This window comes from Cololabis saira, chromosome 18, assembly GCF_033807715.1.
Source record: "Cololabis saira isolate AMF1-May2022 chromosome 18, fColSai1.1, whole genome shotgun sequence".
Classification (NCBI taxonomy): domain Eukaryota; kingdom Metazoa; phylum Chordata; class Actinopteri; order Beloniformes; family Belonidae; genus Cololabis; species Cololabis saira.
Genome location: NC_084604.1, coordinates 10,919,551 through 10,942,985, shown reverse-complemented (window position 1 = coordinate 10,942,985; position 23,435 = coordinate 10,919,551). Strand labels below are relative to the sequence as shown.

The 23,435-nt window shown below is 41.2% G+C and overlaps 1 protein-coding gene across 1 annotated transcript in view; it reads left to right on the top strand.

The window, feature by feature from the left end:
• The window catches only part of LOC133418557 (nesprin-2), a 112,933-nt gene that overhangs the window by 82,063 nt on the left and 7,435 nt on the right, over nucleotides 1-23,435 (top strand). The window contains exons 86-103 of the mRNA XM_061707307.1: nucleotides 1,206-1,388; nucleotides 1,559-1,672; nucleotides 1,810-1,964; nucleotides 2,287-2,434; nucleotides 2,615-2,709; nucleotides 3,335-3,566; nucleotides 3,732-3,929; nucleotides 6,250-6,360; nucleotides 7,394-7,549; nucleotides 9,895-10,053; nucleotides 12,604-12,770; nucleotides 15,723-15,885; nucleotides 19,167-19,357; nucleotides 19,699-19,849; nucleotides 20,457-20,639; nucleotides 20,747-20,884; nucleotides 21,013-21,204; nucleotides 22,145-22,421. Coding sequence (XP_061563291.1) covers nucleotides 1,206-1,388; nucleotides 1,559-1,672; nucleotides 1,810-1,964; nucleotides 2,287-2,434; nucleotides 2,615-2,709; nucleotides 3,335-3,566; nucleotides 3,732-3,929; nucleotides 6,250-6,360; nucleotides 7,394-7,549; nucleotides 9,895-10,053; nucleotides 12,604-12,770; nucleotides 15,723-15,885; nucleotides 19,167-19,357; nucleotides 19,699-19,849; nucleotides 20,457-20,639; nucleotides 20,747-20,884; nucleotides 21,013-21,204; nucleotides 22,145-22,421 — 3,013 coding nt within the window. The remainder of the gene's footprint in view (nucleotides 1-1,205; nucleotides 1,389-1,558; nucleotides 1,673-1,809; nucleotides 1,965-2,286; nucleotides 2,435-2,614; nucleotides 2,710-3,334; nucleotides 3,567-3,731; nucleotides 3,930-6,249; nucleotides 6,361-7,393; nucleotides 7,550-9,894; nucleotides 10,054-12,603; nucleotides 12,771-15,722; nucleotides 15,886-19,166; nucleotides 19,358-19,698; nucleotides 19,850-20,456; nucleotides 20,640-20,746; nucleotides 20,885-21,012; nucleotides 21,205-22,144; nucleotides 22,422-23,435) is intronic.

Genomic DNA, 23,435 nt, shown 5'->3' with positions numbered 1-23,435 from the left:
TGACTGGAGTTTACATAAAGAAAAGGCTGTTTTAAACCTTCATCAAGACCTAAACAGAGGTAAACAAGGTCCCAGTGGGCTAAAGAGAAGCACTCACATTTGAATGATTGGATAAAAAGTGATATTCAATGGTAATTCAAAGATTTGAATTGTGCACTGTGATTTTGCACGATTCCTTGTTTAGCTTAGTTCCATTGCAATATATGAAGCTGTCTGTGTTTTTGACTACTTTCTCAAACAATTCAGTCGTAGTAATTAGACTATTAATTATTCTCTTGTTTTTTTAATTCCTTCATTCATTCCTTTTATTGGTCTAAAAAGAAAGGGAGGTTTTATCTAGTTTTTAAGATATGTTTGGGAGTATCAGATTGTAAAACTTTTACAATTCGAGACAATCATGAAACAAACAATTACTATTTTTGGAAGCTTTGTGATCTGGAACATATTATTTAGTCATATTTGCCGTTTTTTTTTCTGCACAACGGACCAGCTGTACCCGCATCCTACAAGATGATGATTCCACTATTTTCTTCTCTTTTTTTTTTTAATAATTAATTTCGTTTTTCTATTTTGCCTTAGAATTGACTAGATGGTTTTTCAAATGTAAATGTTTGTGGTGCGTGTGTGTCCTTGTTCATTGGCTTGGTTGAATGGGCAGAGATCAAAGAGTGTAATTTTCTTAGCGGATAAAAAGAACAGATAAATTGCGCTGAAAACAACCCCGTGCCAGTGACGAGCGCTGATGTTGATGCCGGAGCAGTTTCGGGAACCTTGTTTTTCATGGTTGCCATGCTCATTAAATCCCCTGCTTCGCTCATCCTGTCCCTGCTGCAGGTTCAGAGGCTCCATGCATTACGTTTGCAATCTGAGTAAATGACTGCTGTCTAATTTCAGAAATGGAACAGATGTGTATATGTGGGCAGAAATGTCAGCAAAGACCGTGTTCTGAGTTTGTGCACCTGAACTCCTCTCCTTTAAATGTAGTCCAGATGACGTGTTGTTTGGTTGGTCGTACGTACGGAAGAGCAAGCTCTGGGCTCTTACTGTAAAAGCTCTTCTTCCACTTCTTCCCTCTTCAACATACGACTTGTTCAAAACAGGGGGGAAATGATTGAAACTGAAAACACTCTAACCAGCCTTCCATAGCATCTTATGAACAAACATACTTCATCATTAAAAAGTGTTAAATCAATTTCTTTCACCAGGAACTGCAAGATGCTGCTGCAGAACTGCAAAGCAGTTTGGGAGATGTGCTGGCGGCCTCCAAGCCTCTGACTGGACGGTTGGAGCCGCTGGCTGCAAACGTGGTGCAGTCAGAAACTAGGCTGCTGTCACGTGATGTCCTGCTGCTGAACCTCGCAGTGTCTGCCAGAAAGAACAGTCTCCAGGTAGGAGAAGCTGCTTTGAAGGATTTTATAGCTTGTGGATGTTGCATACTGAGGAAATAAACTTCTAAAGTGTTTAATGGAGGACGCATGATTTCCCTGGAGTTCAGTTTTACTTAATGTTCATAAATCCAAGTTATTATGGAGCCAATTAAATTCCTCTGTTTGAGCAGGATGATTTGGAGACGCAGAGTTTATTTTCCACGCGACTGGAGGCCGTTGAAAAACACATGCAGAACCTGCTGCATAAACTCGAGACCTGCGTTTACGACGCAGACTCTGTCCAGGTTAGTCACAGCGCGAATAATGTTCCCTTTATTCTTGGGAACTAAATTGGACTGGTGTAATTTGAATGAAAAAATAAAATAAAATTCTAATTGAACCAAAGCTGCTCTTTTGTGTTTATTGTGTCTTGAATTTACAGCATGTTCTTTTCGAGCTGAGTGATTTGGTGCCAATGCTGCTTGACATTAAAGGGATGAGTGGCTACATGAAGCTGCGCAGCAGTGAGAAGGAGAGGCTGCAGACGCTCTGCAGGCGCTGGGTGGAGAGCATGACTCAGGTCTCAGGCAGAAACAGGTGAGAGAGTTCAACTCTTCACTTAAACGTGAGTGAAGAGCATTAACAAGCCTTTAAATCTAAACCTTCTGTCCTTGAGTATTACTTTATTACATCACATTACTACTACTTACTACTACTAATAAAGTACTACTACTGTAGTAGTAGTTTATTAGTAGTATTATTTCGATGTCAAACTCAATGTAAAACTTAAAGCAGATGATTTTGCTCTGGGCCATTTTGTGTTGAATGATTTGCATTTTCAATGACGCTATGACTGAATGACTTAAGTGTAAATTTGGGAAAAAGACCAAACGTTTTCCTCTCCTGGATTTCTGTGCAGAGAGCTGCATGGCGAGCGTCAACGCTCACAGAACTTTCAGGAGAAGTGTGAGAAGCTTAAATCTATCCAGGACAAGCTGGAGCTGGAGTCGGCGTGCAGAAAGCCTCCAACTTACTCAAACCTTCAAGAGATCCTGACAGTCCACCAGGTAGAATAAACTAAACTATGGCAACATCAAAGTCAACTTCTTTCTTCATAGTCTTGGCAAAATGAATCTTCGTTAACAGCCTCATCAACTTACAAAGACTTACAATCACTTACAAAGACAACAACAGTGATCTCTGAATGTCATTGTGTTCCCTCTCCCGCTGTGACCTCACTCCCACAGAGGCTGCAGGCTGAGGGAATAATCGGGCATCAGCTCCTGCAGGATCTTCTCTTTGATGCACTTGGGTGCCTGGACAAAGAACCTCGAGGAAAAAGGTCTTTGAATGAAATAATGTTGTCTTACAGTTCACTCCACAATAGCATATAGGGTTTTGTAAGAGCCTGTGTTTTCACTTGTGTTTTTATGAGTAATTCAATAGTATCCGTCCCTACCTGTGCTCATTACCACAAAGACAATGATAGCGATCCGTGTTATCAGCCGGTCGTGAATTTTGTTCCACTCAGTCATCGTAAGCAATTAGATAGGGGGTTTTCCTGTTGCATTCTTCTTTTCCTTCGTCACCGTCAGACATATGACTTTCTGGGTGGTGTCAAAGTTTTTTGCAGTGGAGGAATAGTTGACCTTTTCTTCAATGCCCATCCCTTTTTTTTTTTTTTTTATTCTTATAGGTTATTTAAGGGAATCCAAATAGGATATTGGAATCCTCCCCTGATGTTGTTGTGTTGCTCACACCTTTGAAATGTTCTGAAGATTTTGTGGTTGTTGGTTATAAAAGTCAGTCAGGTGTTTGTATTTTATCCCCTTTTTTTTTTTACAACAGCAACAAAAAAGTAGTTGTCCAATTCTACCTGTCTTAAAGTCATTATACCAAGTCGTCTCCAGTAATGTTGAGATTTTCTGAATTGTTTCTGAAAGGTTTTTGTTTTGCTTCATTGGCAGATCTGAGGTCATGGCTCAAGTGGCCTCTGTGAAGAAGACCTGGTTCAGCTCCGTAGCCGCGGCCGCGCGCAATCGCACCCTGACAAAAGAGCACCTGCTCCGCTGGAGCCGCTACAGCTGTGGATCAAAACTCCTCTGGAAGCAGCTGAGGGTCGTGGACTCTTTTCTTCCCCTTGTTGGACCCTTTCTCTGCACGCTCCAACAGCTGCAGAGCTGCTCAGATGTGTACCAGGTCAGTATGTTTATACCTCACTCCAGGCGTAGTTTACCAGCGCCTTAGGATAATATCTCATTATCTTTTTTTAATTCAGCAGACGGGCAATGAAGGTCAGACAAATGTGATGTTTTAATCAAATAGATCAACAGAATCTTTGTGCCTTCCTCTTGTCTTTTCAAGTGTCTCGAAGAGGCTGGAAGTCTGTACTCTCCTGTGTACCAAAAGACTGTGGAGGCGGGAGAGCTTTTGTGTGAAACCGTCACAGAACCTGAGTGTCGGAGGCGACTGCAGTCTGAGCTGCAGGACATGAAAGAGGCCTGGGGGCGCAGCTCCTCCCTGCTGCAGACCAACAAGGCCCTGCTCAACACCGCTGTGGAGGTGCCCTGACGTTTGTTTTTACAATTTTATACATGTAATATTTGGAAAAGATGCTTAAAAGCAAGGACATTTAAGTCACAGTCATTTGACAGATGGTCAAAGGTATTCGAATGCAGTGCAATAAGACCCAAATAAATGTCAGGCTTCAAAGCTTTAACCAGTAAAAATAACAATAGATAGAAATCAAGTCACTTTTTTAACATAACTGAATGACTGAAGACTTACGGAAGCGTATTGCATTCACTTGAGAAAAAAAAAATCTGCTCTGTTTTTAAGATAAGATAAGATAAGAAATCCTTTAATAGTCCCCCAGAGGGGAAATTTCCAGATTACAGCAGCAAAGGGGATAGTGCAAAACAAAAGAGGCATCAATATCATATATATTTTCTGAATTAACGAGATAAAATTTTGATTAAAACAAATCCGGGCTACTGCCGGGGCGGCAGTAGCTCAGGTGGTAGAGCGGGTCGTCCAATGATCCGAAGGTCGGCGGTTCGAATCCCGCTCCATCCCAGTTACTGTCGTAGTGTCCTTGGGCAAGACACCTTACCCACCTTGCCCCGTGTGAATGTGTTTGAATGTGTATGAATGTTGGTGGTGGTCGGAGGGGCCGTTTGGCGCGGAATGGCAGCCACGCTTCTGTCAGTCTGCCCCAGGGCAGCTGTGGCTACAAAACGTAGCTTACCACCACCAGAGAGAATGTGTATGAATGAATAATGGTCTAAGTGTAGCACTTTGAGATTCAGTGAATGGAAAGTGCGTTACAAGTTAAATGCATTATTATTATTATTAAATAAAATCTGCTCTGTTTTTCTGAATTAACGAGATAATGTCCAGCAGATCTAATCTAATCAGAATGGGCTTTCCGTCTGAACAACCGCAAAGTCCTGAGGTGCCTGCGCAAAGTCGACAAACTAATAACAATACCATCTATATAACTTAAAGACAAGAGTATCTCCCAATGTTTCAAACCAAAAGCAAAATAAAACTGGATTAAACTGGACAGGAACACGTTTGCTTCCATGAAATCGAGCTCTCAAGTGAATGACAGCTTATTGCAAGTTGTGAGGTATCTGGTTAATTCAGAAAAACAGAGCAGATCTTTTTTTTTTTTCATTAAAACTTTTCTCGGAATTCTGAGGTAATTAACTTGTTAATTTAGAAAAAGAGAGAAGATTTTTTTTCTTTTTAATTAAAATGTTATCTCGTTAATTCAGAAAAACAGAGCTGATTTTTTTTTTTTCTCAAGTGAATGCAATACGCTTCCGTAGAAGACTTGTCAGAATATAGATATTTAAAAATAACGATTGTTATTAAGGGTCTCAGTGAGAGATCACAGCTTTTAATGATTACAGTTTAAAAGACAGCACGTGTCACAATATCATCAAGGGAATGGGATGGCTTTGCTTCGCATGACCCCAATCCAGGACACAATCCCACTCAAACACACACAGGAGTTGTTGCATTCCCTTAACACCGAGCTCATGCCAAGAGGGATCAAAGAGAAGCTTAAATCTCACCATGATCCACATCCAGAGACAGCTGGTTACCAGTGTCATTCCATCACTGGAGTAGCTTTACATCGTACCGACAGAAAACCAGCCCTCTGCCCCGTATACGCTTACAATACGTACAAGAAATGCTGCATCTGCTTTGTCTCATCAACACAAGGGATAGAAAAATACCACCTAAGTCAGTCTGAATACTGTTTTAAATGATATTGCTGATAATAGTCATCTCTTTTCTTGATCACGGATGTTAGATTTATAGCTGGTTCTTCAACAGCTGAGTTAATCATGACGTCTGATTACTTTCGGTGAACGTGGAGGTCAGAAACAGCTGTATTTTAATGCCAATAAGATCCACAGGCTTAAAGGAGAATCAAGTCAAAGATCCCACAGTAATCCAGGAACCCGCTAGTCCGACAACTTCACTTCTTAGTTCAGCAGCTGCTGTTAGAAGCAAACCGTAAGAGATAAGAAGAAGGAGAGTCCACTCAAGATCAAGTCTTGAAATGGATAAAATGTTAAATCGTCATCAGACCAGAATCAGCCGTTTTGAGCTTATGGTTTTCATTAAATACATTTTGCATCGTGATTTTATTAAAATCAACAGTTTTCACCTTGAGATTCAAGTACAGTTGGTGTAGCAAACACATCACACCAGTGGACCAAACCCGTGACACATTTTCTGATTATATGTTAAAGAGCAGGTGAACTAGTGCCTGCTTTATGTCAAATAGTTCTGTCTAGTGTACTAATGACCAGGTTCACATGTTTGAAAAAAGATTTCTGCTTTTTGCTTCCTGGTATTTGTTTAGATGTGGTCTCAAAGTCAGGGTGGGATAACCAACATTGTGTCTGAACTGGACAAGGTGACGCAGCTGCTGGCTGAAAGCCCCGACGGCTCCAGGGAGGAGGTGCTTCTGCAGGTGATCTTAGCAAAGCTTTCTCTCATCTTTGTGGATACTTTTGAAAACAAAGAGGGAACCAGCAGTTCCTCTGTTATATCTGAACAAACCACGTGACTTCTGAAACAACAGAGGAGACCAAAGTAGAGATGTTCGACCAATAATCTTTGTTAAAAGAAATCAAACATCAGAAGAATGTGACTACAAACATGTCGGCTGTGGAGCGCGGTAGTGTCGGAGGAATGATCTGGCCACATTTTGTAGCCACTAGACGTAGGAACCCTGCAGTCGCGCGTGGACTCTTTTGTATTAGATGTTCGGGGTGAAATGTGAGGCCATCTGTCCGACAGCTGCCTGAAACTGGGTCATGCCATCAGACAATGATCCCAGAAACACCAGCAGACCTCCAAAGAAAGGGGTGAAAAAGAAATGAAACAAGTCAGAGCAAAGGCCATAGTTATTAGTGAGGTGTTTCTACAATAGTGGAGCGTTTTTGCATTTTTCCACATACTGATTCTGTATTTTGGCTGAGTTTTTATTAAATAACTCATTTTGTTAAATGATAGCATATTTGTACTTTGTTGTGGATTGTCCTGTGTTTGTCTGAGGTTTTATTGACCTCATTTTAAGATCTTGCTTGCGGCACTCATTTCTTTTCCTTCTTTTTTAGTAATATTTTGATACCTAACAATTTTAAGGAGTACGTGCTTTATTTTCTGGACGACTGAACGTCTCAGTTTGTCGAGAGAAAACATCATGGGTTAGTCATGGGTGCTCTAAAAACTGCTTAAAGTTGTCCCCTCAACTCCACCAGTAGCTGCCTCCATCCAACCATAAATCCTCTGAGTTTTACCCCCCTTTCCCTTATTTAATACCCCCATGCTTTCACTCCCCTCCCCCCTGTTCACCCCTTCTACCCTCCCCCTGTCCCATCATCCACAGTCCTTTAATCTGGATGGCCAGAGCGAACAGGAGCGAGAAGTGAAACTGCTTGTGCACACAACTTCTGCATGGCTGTCTGACGGGCCGCTGTGTGTTTGTCTGTGTCATGCAGGAGGCCGAGCTCTCTCTGCAGCGTCTGGCCGCCCGACTGAAGGAACTGGCCACCATGAAGACGGACCTGACCCAATATGTGGCGGCCACTGACTCGGCTGTGCTGGAGCAGCAGCTGGAGCAGCTCAGCGGTCAGTGGGGAGAGCTGTGTATGAAGGTGAGAGCTGAACAACAACTCTGATTTTACCACTAACACCAGGATCAACCAGAACACTGTAGATGAAACAGGTGGAGACACAAGTTTGTGGAAAAAAGAGAGAGAGAGAATTCAACTTCCACCAGCAGCTTCTTGGCGGCAACCAGCAGCACAAAGCTTGTGCACTTTTGAGGTTGAAAACACCCACTCGCTCCGCTCATTTGTTTGATAAAAGAGGCAGCATGTGCAGGTTCATGGAGGGAAAACTACATCTGGTCCTCTCATTTAAAACTCTCTGCAACTTGCCTGTGTAAAGGTTAAAGTAATTTGTGTTATTAACATTTCCATTGAAAAGGTGTCCCCAACCCACATTCATGTTTTGGTTGGAAGTTGGTTTTAACTGAGCTGATTCTGGCTGCTGGATTGGTGTACGAGCACAGGGTTAGGCCGCTCTAAGATTACATTATGTGATCTCCACAAAGGCTCACATTCCTGCAGCTAAGTCTTTTGGCGTAAACACGTGTGATGCTTGTTCAAAAGAAAGCAGCATTTATGACAAGCGTTGGGCATTTCTGTCAGTTATTATAAAGCTGTAAGTGTTTTTTTTTGTTTTAGTTGTGATAAATGGGTCCACAGTTGAAGTGGCTGCTTTCACCTGCTCTTGTTCTGGCAGGAGTTACTGATATTCACAGATGATTTAAGAGCGGCCAAGAAATGTTTTGTGTGCCTTGATTATCTCTGCACAGGTTGCAGATGCTTTGCAGTAATGATCTGATTGCTCTCAATTTTACACTAATTCAGGGACTTCTGTATTAGTCATGATGTGTTAACCTGACAGATGTTCACTATAGCACCTAATATGCAGGGAAAAGTACTTTTTTCTCAAACATTTGCAAAAAATGTACAGATTTAATTCAGCAGTGAGATTTTATTTCAACCTTTCCTGACATGATCATACGACATGGACCTGAGCTCTTCGTAGTTTAACAGGTTGCAGATGGGAAAAGCCACTGGAATGAGTGTGACGAGCAGATGGCCGGGATGGGCCGAGGGGACTCGGGGGCAGTCTCTATTGTTCCTGGCGCAGCACAAACTCCTCTCAGGGTGACCGCAGCTCACAATACACCCCAAAGTCTTCACAGTACAGAGGGCCCCGTCGGTGTCGCTGCTTTTAAGCCAAAGCAGCGCACACTTGATTGGAAGAAATGCCCCTGAACAGAAAAATGAAGCGGCTGCAATCCCTGCCCTGCGGATGAGCTAAGCCCCGAAACATACAAAAGATCATCAGCCCCTTCCTCCGCCTTGTAAAGAGCTGTTTTTACAGCATTGAACCGTCATTAGGAAAATGGACCTTGTTAATTTCTCCAAATAGCCAGATGTTCTGAGGTTTCTCTCAATTCAGTTGATTACTGATTCTGATAGAGATTAAATGTGCTCACAGCCTCACTTTATCAAGAAAGAGCAATATTTGTTTGGTTTTACAGCATATTATCAGCTCTATACTATGTAATTACTATACTCATCTATATATATATATATATATATATATATATATATATATATATATATATATATATATATATATATATATATATATATATATATACACATACATACATACATACATACATACATACATACATACATACATACATATATAGGAGACTTTAAACGGAACTGACTGAAGTTATTTTTATTATAATATACATACTTTGTTGTGTTATGTTTTGGTCAGTGTTTTTCTGAATTCTGACAAATATTTGAACCCAGCATTCAAAGTTCGATGCCTTATTGGCCCCTCATCTTTTATACAGCTTAAACAGTTATGTTTGTACCTGTTCCAGTGAGTCTTTTGTCAAAAAAACGTGAGTTTGTAACTGAGTCAGATGTGTTGTTGTTGTTGTTGTTGTTGTTGCAAGGATCATTAGTTTCATAGTGTATTTAATTTTTGGTAGCAATTACTCCCCGTTTGTTTGCCACAAAAGCTGGATGACACTTGCCTAGAAGAGCTGCTGTTTAGATATAACACCGAGGCTCAGACATGCACACTCCAAGTTTCTGTCCAGTGGTTGTGATTTAATGGAAAAAGAACAGAAGACGCACAGGTATCGATTTATTTCCTGCTGTTGCTTAGTACGCACCACAAGCATCTCTGCAGCTGCACTATTCTTTCAGAGTGAAGTATTTTATGACTTTTGGAAATTGCGCAAGATAGAATATCATATGAAATAAATATTTCTGCTAATATATAGAAATTGTTATTAAAAAAACATATATGACGTACATTATATCATGTTTCACAGGGCTACACATTGAAAAATTGCTAAGACACTAAATGTATCTGTTTTCACATGAATTCTTCAAAGGTATCCTTACGAAGGCAAGAAATAGCTGACCGCCTCAATGCCTGGACCATCTTCAATGACAAGAACAAAGAGTTCTGTGACTGGCTGACTCAGATGGACAACAAGGTGTGCCACAAGGAAGATCTGAGCATCGAGGAAATGGTGGAAAAACTGAAGAAGGTACGAGGCCACGGAGATGATGTGTCATTCTAAAGAAATACAGGCTTTTTCAAGGTTTTTGCTGGAACAGTTCTAAAATAAAACCCCCGCTGACAGCATCTTATCTCAGAGAGCCTTAAAGAAGCTTTCCATGGAATATCCTTTTTCTTTTAGTCACACAGTTTAGAAAAACACATTAAAGTGTGCATTACTCTATAAAATTAACCTCTGACATTTATTGTCTGCATATATATTAATGGTTAATAACAAACCCAAAAGCCACATATAAATGCATTTTAATTTTCCAACAAAGGGTTGTTGTTTTTGGGTGTGCTTGGTTGTGGTTCCTTCACCAGCCCTCTTGACGGTCTACCATATTTTATTAGTCCCTCGAGAAAAGGAAAATAAAAATAACAAAGAATTGAAAAATTCTGCCAAATAGGACTAAGATCACAGAAAGTGGAACGTGAAAAAGTAGGAAAGAAAAGACAAGACAGTGATGGGTGCAGTTTGGTGAGCATGTGATGTGTCGTAGTGTGTGTGAGTGAACGTATAACGTGTTTGTTTTAGAAGAAAAAAAAGAGAGACATAAAGGCTACTGTAATTTGAATGTCACCTCCTGTCAATTTCAAAGTTGTGTATATCAGGACAAAAGCAACTATGATCCTTTAAAACCTCATCATCAGTTTTATTCGAAGGAATATTTGCTTACTTTTAGGAAGAGTTATCTAGCTGTCACGCTCTCCTGTTCCTACTGTCATCAAAAACCACCCAACATCACTGTGGACTCTTGTCCTTGTCCTCTTTTTTCACAACAGTGGATCAACTTAAAGCACTGTGTCACACATCAGCAACAATGAAAGCGGCTTATAGAGCTGCAGTGGACATTATGGCCTATGTGGGTAAAATAATCAAGAAAGTGATGACAAAATGAGAGAATGACCAAGCAAGAGATGAACAAAGTAAAGCTTGGACAGTGTCATAAAATTGACTCTGAGCTAAAAGTGTGACTAGTTCCTTTGTGTCATTTTAAGATAACTTAAAATTTGGCAAGAACCATAGACTGTATAAAACAATGGAGGAAGCATCAAAGTCAGCTTTGGTCCCGGCTCCTTCATCCGAACCCCAACCAAATATCTGCAGAGCTGAAATGACTAATGGGATGTAACGCTTAACATGTTGACCCGACAGCAAAATCACTGTAACAGCTGGTTGCTTCACTAAACGCGGTAGCATGGCCATTACGGATGAGGAAGTGATGACGGCTAGCCACGGCCTGAGCCAACTGTCAGTCAATCATATTAGGAATAAACTTAATGATTTATATAAATTCTCCTGGCGTGGTACAAAAAATTCCCCCCTCCACGGGTGTGAAATCAAACAGCCTGGTTTCTTAACCAGGCTGTAAATATGTTTATTTCTGCTCTAAAGTTGGACATTTTAACATGGATGGAGAGTGACTGCAGCCAGACTCTGTCCGTGAGTCGAGGAACTGCAACAAATCATAGTTCCACATGAGCTTCAACCCAACAGTTAGATGGTTGGTGTCTGGTCTGAAAACACTGTTTTTAGAAATGTCTCTTCGCTGAGCTGACATGTTGCCGTTGGCATTGCACAGTCCAGTCCAGATCTAATCTTCACTGAAATTCTGTTTTGGACTAAAAACAAAAACATTCTAGGCTCAATGATCTGAAGCAACATTGTAAAGCACAGCAGGAAAAACTCTTTTTTCAGTATATTACTTGTGCATTTTGATTCTTTGGTAAATTAATGATTGTTTATTTTGGTTACAATACATTATATAACACTTGTCTTTTGTGTCTATACAGTAAGTGACAAACATCATCACAATTAACACAAATCAGTTTTACACAATAACACAAATTGTGTAACTGAAAAAGGCTGAAGCCGGAGCTTATTTTTGCCTATCCTGCACCTCTATCCTGTAAATCAAATTAATAATGAGTGTCACGTTGTTCATCCGAGGGTGTATTCAAATCATTTTAAGACCTGGTAAGGACCAGGCCAGATTTATTATTTCCTGACATGTAAAACCTGACAAAGGGTTTACTCATTTTCCCCTCGACTGGATATTTGTATCACCCTTTGTTCACAATGAAACCTTAATTAACAAACTATTTTCATACTATTTCAATATGTGAAACCTGAATCCGGGCATCCTTAACCCCTCGGTAGGAATGATAAAACTCCATAGATGAGCAACGTGCATTATCCCGTTAATAACAGATGGTGACCTGGATTGGGACGCTTCATTACTCTTATTTTTTTCACACACAACAGTTGTCCTTTCAGCAAACGAGAGCCTTTTGTACCTCCCTGTACACTCATGAAGCAACCTCATTTAGCCAGGAGGGTAATAGATTGGCTTCAACTCTCCAGGATGGTTGTTGAGGCCTGTTTAATGAGATGGGAACATAATATACTACACTTCATACTCCATTCTAATTTGAATGTAGTTAGTGAAGACCTTTCCTGGTATTGTGCAGCTGTGGAGAGCTGAATAAAGAGAGAGGTCTGATAATCTTTATGGTAAACCTTGTGTTTCCTCAGGACTGCATGGAGGAGATCAATTTGTTCAGCGAGAACAAGAGCCACCTGAAGCAGCTGGGGGAGCAGCTACTTGTCGCCAGCGACGAGGCCAAGCAGAGCCAGGTCCACGGCTCGCTGCAGGAAATCAATCAGCGGTGGCACGGCCTCTTCCACCACATTGAAGCCAGGTGAGAGCGGCCACAGCTGCCTCGCTGGCTGCACAGTGGGATACCATGCTTGTTTATATCAATTAAGCACTTTCCGGGAGAGTCTTGTTTGTGTCGTTTTAACAAGCACTTTACAAAGACAAATGGTAAGATGATGGCTGAATGAAATGGCAAACTGTGATTTTGCGTTCGGCTAAGATGAACAACTTGCAAAGTACTGCACTCTAAATTCACATCATTACGCCCCTGCAGAAGTACTCTTAACAGCAAAGCTCCTTGGGCAGCAAAAAGCATAATTAAGGACTGGGAAGCTTTAATTACACGCCTGGAAGTAAACAATGGCTGCTATGGGTATCCATCCACCTGCTGTTGTCAGCCATGCTGTGCAGCTGTCAGGAATACGTGACCTGTAATGTCCAGACTGTAGAGGTTAAGCCCTTTTGTTGTTGAACTATCTCTTCAGACAGATGGACAGTCCTGCAGAAGAGCAGGAGAATCAGACCCCCCCCCCCCATAACCATCCACACCCTACCTGCCCCCACCAGCATGAGAGAAAAGAGCTGTGCTTACATCCAGACAGAACCATATGTGCGCTGACCACCCCCTCTTTTTGTGGTCTGTTGGTGGGAGGACTCTTAAGGAGGCTGGGGGGGTGAGGGCTGAGCAGGAAGGGTGTGTCGGCATGTGAGGCCGGTTTAAAGACCACTGGGTTTCACTGCATGTTCTGTAGATGAGGTGGGATCTCCAAAGATAAAGAGTTGGCCAACATCTCCTGCTAAAAACTGGGATCTGCTGCTTCCTCGTGGTTGAAATTACATTACAGAGCAAGGATTAAGAAAAAGAAGACACAGAAGTGAGTTGTGTTCAGTGTGAAAGCTTATTTTTAAATCACCCCGTAAGTCAGATGTCAGTTACCAACAAAGTTTATTAGAAATAATATAAATGTGCAGTAAAAAGCTACAGAGAGTCGGAGTGTAAATTGTAAGTGTGATTTTAGGCCCTCCTGTGGTCACCTCGACTTTAATAACTCTGTCCACCAACTACAGTACGTCTCCACTCTTCCTGCAACTCTTTTTGGCTTCATTTTCTCCGTCTATTCTGCTCCTGTCCTTTTCCTGAACAAGCACCCCCCACCGGGTTCAGGGTCTTTGTTTGGCCTCCATGTGAAGCCGCTGGCCTTTGTCCGCCTGTCAGAGGTGCAGAGGCAGTGAAAGGGAGAAAAAGGGCTTCAGAAGAGCAGAGGAGTGTTGTCTAGGATTCATTTACACTAACTTTATTATGTCTTCATTACATGGCCATCAATCTGTAGTCATGTGCGTCACGTGTGCCGTATAGTTCACATCACATCCTCAACTTTACATCTTAACAAGCATTTAATACAAACACAAACAACCAACTTATATATTATTTGTTCACCTCCTTTTTAATCCATGTATGAGGTGCATCTTTATAAAATAGTTTAAAATGACCAGATATTTGAATCAGGTCTCACTGGACACATGGACTAGTCTTCAAAATTACATTTTATATGAAAGTTATCCCCAAAAGTCATAGAATTTGGATTGAACATCTTTTTTTTTTTTTTTTTTGCACAATTGTAAAGTGGAAAAAAGGAAAGGAAAGGCACACTTTGTAAAAAAAAAACACAAAAAAAAAAACAATCACTTTAGTGAAGTTTTAATTCCCAGAAAACGTACACCAAGCCCTCATACTACTAGATGGTAGATGCTGCTGTCAAAGATCCACAAATACGAACTCTTCAAGCTCTTTCCAGCAGCCGGCGGCCAAAGGCTCGTCTAAGCAGCTCCGTAGGTGTATGAAAATCCAAATAACTGATGTACATAAAACAGGAGATGGCAAATCTATAATTACATAAGAGATTGACGTTTACAGGAATGATTGAAACCGAGCTGAAGAGTGTAACAGAGAACAGAAATGTGCAGTATTTTATGATCAAGCAACGGTCCTGATGGCATTGAGCATTTTAACAAGCAGCAGGTAGATGGGACTCAATTCTGTCAGCAAACAGTCCCTGAATATTTAAAAAAAAATATGGATATGGTTGAGAATCTCAAGAAAGCCTTTTGCAGCAGCCTTTTTTTCTTTCTCCATTACTCCAAATTTATACTGACGTTTTCAGCACTTTGGACACATTCCAGCAGCACATTTTTAACTTCATCCTCTGCTTTGCGTCATCAACCCAACCGATTCTTATTCACAATCACATACCTCAAAAACTGTTCTATTCACTGCTGAGAGGAATTTGTTCACGGCATCCGCGGGAGAAATCTTAGTGACTAAGACAACATGACTTCTCAAACGCTTGCCAGTTTGGATTTGATACCAAATACATACAAAACAAATGCCAATAGCTCTGTTTGATTTAATTTAATTTAATGGAAGTAGTAAATAACCAAAAATGACAGACACGTTGACTGCAATGTTTGGATCTTAAGTGACTCACTTCTTCGCAGCAGTGTGGGCAGCATGGGTTGTGGTCATTTTCATTCATTCTTCAGGCCGAGACTTACATCCACTCCTGTTTTTGTAGCTCCTATTATTTCGATAGAAAGCGTCTCCCTCGTCGCTCTGACAGACTCTGCTGGACCGCAACACGAGAGAAAGGACTGAATGGGGAACTGAACTCAGACTCCAGAAAGGGGCACACTTCAGGTTTTTAATCCTCCCAAAGAGAGCCTTTTGTCCCTTAGTTGCTATGTAATGGTGTAGTGTGTGTTCGTGGAGGGGACAGTTGTCATGGTGACTCTCGTTTTCGGAAAGATACCTGATTGTGTTGCGGGTTCAGAATTTCCCTTGGAGATCACTGAAGTGTCACCAGCTCTGTCTCAGCTGTCATGTGGAGGAGAGGGTGTGGACATGTCGCCCATCGCAGAATGTTGTAAACAGTCACAAGTTCCACATGAACTTTGGATTATTTAGCTTGTAAATCAATGAGTGTTTGTGTGCTTTCAGGGTGAAGAAGCTGAAGGAGACTCTGGTGGCGGTGCAGCAGCTGGATAAGAACATGAGCAACCTTCGATCGTGGCTGTCTCGCATCGAGGCCGAGCTGTCCAGACCCATCACCTACAGCGTCTGCCATGAACGGGAGATCCAGAGGAGGCTGGCTGAGCAGCAGGTAGACACACACGCACACACACACACAACATCGCAGTGATTAACCACTGACTGTATAAGAAGAACTGGACAAGTCCCCTGTGACATCACCAAGTGTTGTCTGTGCTCTTGAAGTCTCTTTCTGCTTGCACTGCATGGTGCCACGTTGTAAATGGGTTGAAAGCTCAGGTTTGGGAAGCCGGTTGGAATATTACTTTACGTTAATCCTTATCAAATTTGTCCAATCATCCTCATTTCAAGGATGGTTTGCATCTAAAATGAGGACTAGTAACTGGTCTAACTCTCTAGCAGGGTTCCTCCCTTTGTCAAGCAAACCCACCACTGCCTGGTTGACTGCAGGTCACCGCAGACTTCAGCATGATTTCTGCTTCTCCATCAACTCCACACAAAGGGAACACTGTTGCCTCAACATTGTTGTGTAACTTTCGTAGTTTTGCCCCGAGGTCGTACGTGCTGCGAAGCAATTTAACGGCAAATCGCTGCAATCTTTCTTGAAATCACATGAAACTCATTGGCTGAGTGTTTACCCACCAGTGTTGCTTTTCTTTGACAGCGGATTTTGTTGGAGTTGGAGCTGATGAAGAACAGCTCCAACAGCAGTTTTAAATGAAAGAGAAGTGTGGATGCCCTTTGAAGGGGTCCAGCAGAAGGGACAAAGCGGAACGCCAAGTGCCGGATATGATGCTTCTCCATGAAAAGCTACAGGACTTTTCATGGTGAAATCAGAAATGGTTTAGCCCAGGGGTCGGCAACCCGCAGCTCTAGAGCCGCATGCGGCTCTTTAGCGCCGCCCTAGTGGCTCCCTGGTGCTTTTTCACAAATGTTTGACCTTTTTTTTTTTTTTTTTTTTCTTCTTTTTTTCTTTTTTTCCTTTTTTCTCTTTTTTTCTTCCTTTTTCCTTTCATATTTAATCTCGATATTTCTATTTTCAATTTTTCTCATCATTTCAACTTTTTTCTCGAAATTTTGACTTCTTTCTCGACATTTCAACTTTTTTCTCAACATTTCGACTTTTTTCTCGACATTTCGACTTTTTTCTCAAGATTGTACTTTTAACATTAATCTTGACATTTCGACTTTTTCTCAAAATTTTGTGTTTTTTCTCGACATTTCAACTTTTTTCTCAACATTTCAACTTTTTTATCGAAGTGCATAATGAAGAAAAAAATCTTCCCCCAATTATAACTAATATAGATGCAGCATGTGTTGCCTTCATTCTAAGGCTTATACAACACTTTTAATTTTTTGCGGCTCCAGACATATTTGTTTTTTGTGTTTTTGGTCCAATATGGCTCTTTCAACATTTTGGGTTGCCGACCCCTGGTTTAGCCGATGCTTCATTACTACCGCTACTACTACAGTCATTTAGCAGACGCTTTTATCCAAAGCAACTTACGTCTGAGAGTTAGCATTCGCTACTTCATTAAGATTTGTCCAGACCAGCCCAAAGTCAGTCAGAATCAGAAAGCTTCATTACCAGGTACAGTCAAGAACACCTGTGGGTATAGTTATATTCCCTTTAAAATATGAACGACTATTCTCTGGAAGGTCTTGATTCACATCTCAGAAGCTTTGCTCAGAGGTCAGTACAGTCCTAATTGCTTAAGTGAGCTGAAAATGTATTTATTAATTCCCTGTGGCTGGGTATTGTGGTGTGGGAGTCAGCAGAGACTGACTTCCTCTTGGAGCCAGCGCCTGAACTGGTGGTCAATGAACTGAGACTTTCTTACCACTGGGTTGGCTTCAATCTGAAAGTTGGAACGCTGGCGCCTGTAATTAACACACTTGGGCTGCTTCAAATCACACATCCTTGTCATTGCTTGAGGTTTCCTTCTATATAAAAACTATTTCTCCCTGTGTTATATTTCTCATGTCATATTTCTGATCCCATTCATGAACCACAAAAATCACAAATTTGTGCGTCGGTGCACCTCCTCTGGTGTTCACAGCAGCCTCTGCTTTTAGAGTCATGAATTTTACTCATAAAAATAATTTAATTCAGGTTCATGCTCTCTCACATCATCTTCTGAGATGGAGCTTTGTAAAAGAGGACTTTTTTTTCCCCCTTCCCTGCATAAACGTCCAGTCGTACTCCAGAGTGTTTGCTGCATATTTCAGGGAAGATATCTCCCCCGCTGTTTTATCTGACACGCAACTCCAAGTCACCGATGACTGCGTTTTTAAACAATAAATCCTGTTTCTGAATGTTTTGATTTTTTTTTTTGTAAAAAGCCACATTGATTTTAGTTTATGGTCCTGATGATGGTCTCATCTTCCTCGGACTGCTCTTATTTTTCCCGTTTACACCCCTCCTATTCTGTTCAATTGACGACACAGCTGACCTGAACCAACATCATTTGCCACTCTGTTGAGTTACTTCTTAAAGGAGTTTAAAAAACAAATCCTTTCCAGAGTTAGAAGTGTCAGCTGTCTTGCTGAGGTGATGTTTCCTGTCAGTCGGTCAGGTGCTACTGCTGTAGTTGTTGTAGTTTATTTTGTTTTGGTCATTTACATTAAAGATATTTGCATATGCACACTGTATATGTATACACACAGGTATGTATATATATATATACACATTTCTTTTCTTTTTTTTTAGACCAAAAAGGTATAGGCTGAAGCCTCATGGCTTATTTTACCTATCCTTTTCAACAAAAGGCAGACTACAGAAAAGGAAAAAAAAAAGATACTAATAAGAAGAAAACGAAACGAACGAACAAAACAAAGAAAATGAACAAAGAAGAGAAGAAAATAAATGTGGTCACTCACGATTGAGGACAACATAATTTAGACAGTTGGATATTTAAGCAATAGCTTGTCATAATAAATATATAGTTGGTAATAATTAAGGTATAGTTTCTGTTAGCGTATCAAGATCATTTATATTAGTGTTCTATATTTATCGGTTCCACAGTTTCCACTGCTGGATGTCGTCTACGAGTACTCTGCCATTGATTACTACAATTTCATTTATATTTATTTATAAAATGCTCAGCTTTTTGAATGAAACAGTTCTATGTGGGATAAAGCATATCAATGAACATTGTTCAGGAGTGGCGGCTCCATACGTTTTGCCAGGTGTTGTTAGTGGTGGTTCTCTGTTACTCTCTCCTATTATCTGTGTCTGTTTATCATTAATAATTCACGCCGGTCCTTTTGTTTAATTTTAGGAGAGGTGGTCTCACTGTCCACACATGCAGTGGCCCTCTGTGTTTGGACGTGTGGTTTCGATGTGAGCTCTGTGTTTTCGCTGCTGTAATGCCTGCTCGTTTGTCTGTCCAGGAGCTGCAGAAGGACATCGAGCAGCACACGGAAGGTGTTGCGTCGGTGCTCAGTCTCTGTGACGTCTTGCTACACGACGAAGACGCCGCCAGCGGCTCCGAGGCGGAGGGCGACTCCCTACAGGAAACCAGTCGCAGCCTGGACCAGCGCTGGAGGACCATCTGTGCTCTGGCTCTGGAGAGGAGGCTCAGGCAGGGACAAAAACACACGTCACGTCAAATTAGTGTCCACTTTAACCTCTTCATCAACATACTTGACCTCCCAGCTCTTTGTTACAGTGGCCTCCTCTATGGTTGTGCATTGTTATCCATTTAACGAGGCGTACTGTACTTTTACATGAGCACAGACTACAGTGAAGCTGACAAAACACTCATAAGATGATTTTAGCATTTAAAGAAAAGAAAAAAACACTGATGCAATCAGACTGCAAGTATTTATTCTTATTTAAATCATTCATTTTGAGTTGTTCAGGTGTCATATTTTTAACTGTTTTTTGTGGAAGCTGTAATGCTGACATGATGTTTCCCTGCAGGATCGAGGAGACGTGGACACTCTGGTGCAAGTTCCTCAATGATTACTCCCGCTTTGAGGACTGGCTGAAGATGGCCGAGAGAAATGCTGCCAACCCCAACTCCGCAGACGTCCTCTTCTCCGCTGCCAAGGAGGAGCTCAAGAAATTTGAGGTCAGCTGTGAGGCCAGCGAAGGCTTCACTTGAACTCGCTGGTCTTTTTTTGCTGTTGCAAAAGCAAAACAATGAACATTTAATGGAAAAAATATTCAACCGATCAGTCACCGACTGTCGACCACTGACGTTGAGTCACAGCCGGTCTCGGTTGCAAACTGCAAAAACTCAAAATCTTAACAAGAATATTTGTCTTATTTCTAGTTAAAATGTCTAATTTTTTATAAAAAAAAATCTCATTACACTTAAAACGAGACTCATCACTGGAAAAAACAACAATTTTCACCTGTTTCAAGTAGATTTTCACTTAAAATAAGTAGAAAAATCTGCCAGTGGAACAATGATTTTTTTACTTGTAATGAGAAGATAAATCTTGTTCCACTGGCAGATTTTTCTACTTATTTCATGTGAAAATGTACTTGAAACAGATGAAAATTGTCAAATAACAAGTTATTTATCTGGTGATGACTCTTGTTTTAAGTGTAATGAGATTTTCTGACTAAAAATGAGACATTTTAACTAGAAATAAGACAAATATTCCTGGTAAGATTTTGAGTTTTTGCAGTGCAGGTCCTATTTTCATACGTGGGCTGTAACTGTTCCTCAGGGTCTCCAAAGGCAGGTGAATGAGCGCCTGACCCAGCTGGAGCTCGTCAACAACCAGTACCGGCGCCTGGCCCGGGAGAACCGCACCGACAGAGCCAGCCAGCTCAAAGCCACGGTCCGTGAGGGGAACCAGCGCTGGGACGCGCTGCACCGCCGGGTGGCCGCCATCCTCCGCAGACTCAAGGTGCCCCCGTCGGGACGGTTTGAGTGGCCTACGAAGGCACTCCTACAAGAAATAAAAGGGATGTAACATTTCAATTTTCCATTCATCCTCTTTATTTGTCTTGGCAGCATTTTACCAGCCAGAGGGAGGAATTTGAAGGCACCAGGGAGAGCATGTTGGTGTGGCTGACGGAGCTGGACCTGCAGCTCACCAACGTGGAGCACTTCTCTGAGAGCGACGTCCATCACAAGATACAGCAGCTCAATGTGAGCAACACTATGAATGAACATTGTCTTAGCAAGGTTTCTCTTTTAGGCTTGTTTAGAGGTACAAGCTTGTTGGGTCCGTTGTGTTCCCTGACTCAGTCTCTGTTCATCCGTCCATCATCCCGCAGAGTTTCCAGAAGGAGATCACCCTGAACACCGAGCGCATTGATGGACTGATAGTGTTTGGAGAGGGCCTGATCCAGAAAAGTGCTCCGCAGGATGCAGCGCTGATCGAGGACGAGCTAGAGGAGCTCCACTCCTACTGCCAGGAGGTTTTCGGCAGGCTGGTCCGCTTCCACCAGCGCCTCAGCCAGCCCCCGGTAAGCTGGAGCACACACTCTTTCTAGATCGCTGGCCAGTCTTCAGCATCTCCCCTGCTACTGTTTATTGTTCTTTCTTAGGAGAGTGCTGATATTTTACATTAACGGAGACTTATCTATTTTGTAAAGTCAGCAGTATAGTTAACTGTAATTACCTGTAAGTAAGGACTGAAAGGCCTTGAAATGAATATACATTCTATAAATAATAACATTTACAAAAACTACGACGGAGTATTAGGGCCAAACTAAGACAAAAAAAAATTACGATTACGAAATTACGAGAATAAAGTCATAATATAATGAGAATAAAGTCGTAAAATTACGAGAATAAAGTCATAATGTTGCGAGAATAAAGTCGTAATAGAATAAAGTCGTAACATTACGAGAATAAAGTCATAATGTTACTAGAATAAAGTCGTAATATTACGAGAATAAAGTCGTAACATTACGAGAATAAAGTCGTAACATTACGAGAATAAAGTCGTAATTTATGAGAATAAAGTCGTAATATTATGAGAATATAATTTATGAGAACTCTAACAGGAAGAGCATCTTCTCCCTGTGTTAAAATGAGGAATATTGAGCATTCTGTGAAGTTATATTTATATAGTTATAATATATTTAATATTACGACTTTATTCTCATAATATTACGACTTTATTCTCAAAATATTACGACTTTATTCTCGTAATATTATGACTTTATTCTCGTAATTTTACGACTTAGTGTCTTAGTTTGGCCCTAATACTCCGTCGTAAAAAACAGTGACACTACTGAAAAAAAAAATACAAATTTATAATGAAATAAAGTTGTATTAAAAGTTTAAAATGTAGAATAAATCACAGTGCTAAAATGCACAATGGACAATAGTAAAAGGTAAATCTAAATCAAAGTGGAAGGACAGTCTGAGTTACCGCTATTTTGATTGTATTTGCCTCAGATGGTGGAAGAACCAGAGCTTTCTGGTTCCTCCTTGTCCTTGGAGTCCAGCTTGGAGCTGATTGGCCGGCCGTGGCTGGGGCGGGGCCAGGTGAGCCTCCCGGCCACGCCCACCCACCTGCTGACGTCCCCCTTGGAGCGTTCGGGCAGGGAGACGCCGCTGAGCGTGGACTCCCTGCCTCTGGAGTGGGACCACACCGTAGACGTGGGCTCGTCGTCACACGAGGACGATGAGGAGGAGGAAGAGCACGATGAAGAAGGAACTTACTTCAGCGCTGGTACCTTTTTATGATGTATAATCTTGAATACACACATGAAATATTCACACCTTCCAAAACTCGTTTTTCTTTTACATCAACATTGAGGTTTGGCAGATTGGGACTTTCCTCTTTCAACTTTGAGGAAAATGATCCTCAGTGATCCGGTCTTATCTTCAGTATGTGAACCTCTAGAGCTGTTAATTTGGAAATAAATTAGAGTCAGATGTTTTTAATAAATAGAGTGGGATACAAGTGGGAGTCAATGACACGTCTCTGTGGAAGTGTGAACCATGGTGGTGGTAGTGTCATGGTTTGGGTCTGTTTTACCATGTCAGAGCTGGAACAGCATCCAAAATAACGCAGGTTAGTTTACCTTCACTTTTCTTTAACTAAACTCCTGACCATAATCAAAAAAGCAATTGGTGAAGGCTTAAAGCGGCCGTTTAGCCGAGGAGTTGGTGAAGCAGCACCACATCATACCAGGTGCCCTGTAAGCCACTTGGTATGTTTAAAAATTATTACTTTTTCTCTTTTACACACCCTACTCTTAACCTCTCTTGCCAAGAACCACTTAATTTATCACTTCTTGCAATTTATAGTATGTTTTTTTGTTTTGTTTTTTTTGTCTTTGCTTACTTGTTACTTGTCCAATATATCCATTCTTTTTCAATGTTTGAACCCAAATTATTTGTTTTGTTTTGTATAAAACCTCCTTAGTCGAGGTTCATAAAAGGGTAGGCATAATAAGCCTTGGCTTCAGCCTATACCTTTTTGGTGCCACTTAAAATATTGGACCTTTTTTTATGTTGTACTATGTTGTATCCAAATGGACCGAAATAAAAAAACTCAAATCAAATCAAAGCTGTTCATGTGTGGAAAACCAGCATCAGGACAGCTGAAGCTGCTCTGTGGAGAATAATGAGCTGGATTTCCTCCAGGCTGATGTGTGGGAATGATCATCAGGAACTTGAGGTGTTTATTTGCAGCAACACAAAGCGGCCAAACCTCCTAAATGTGCCAGCCCAGTACCAG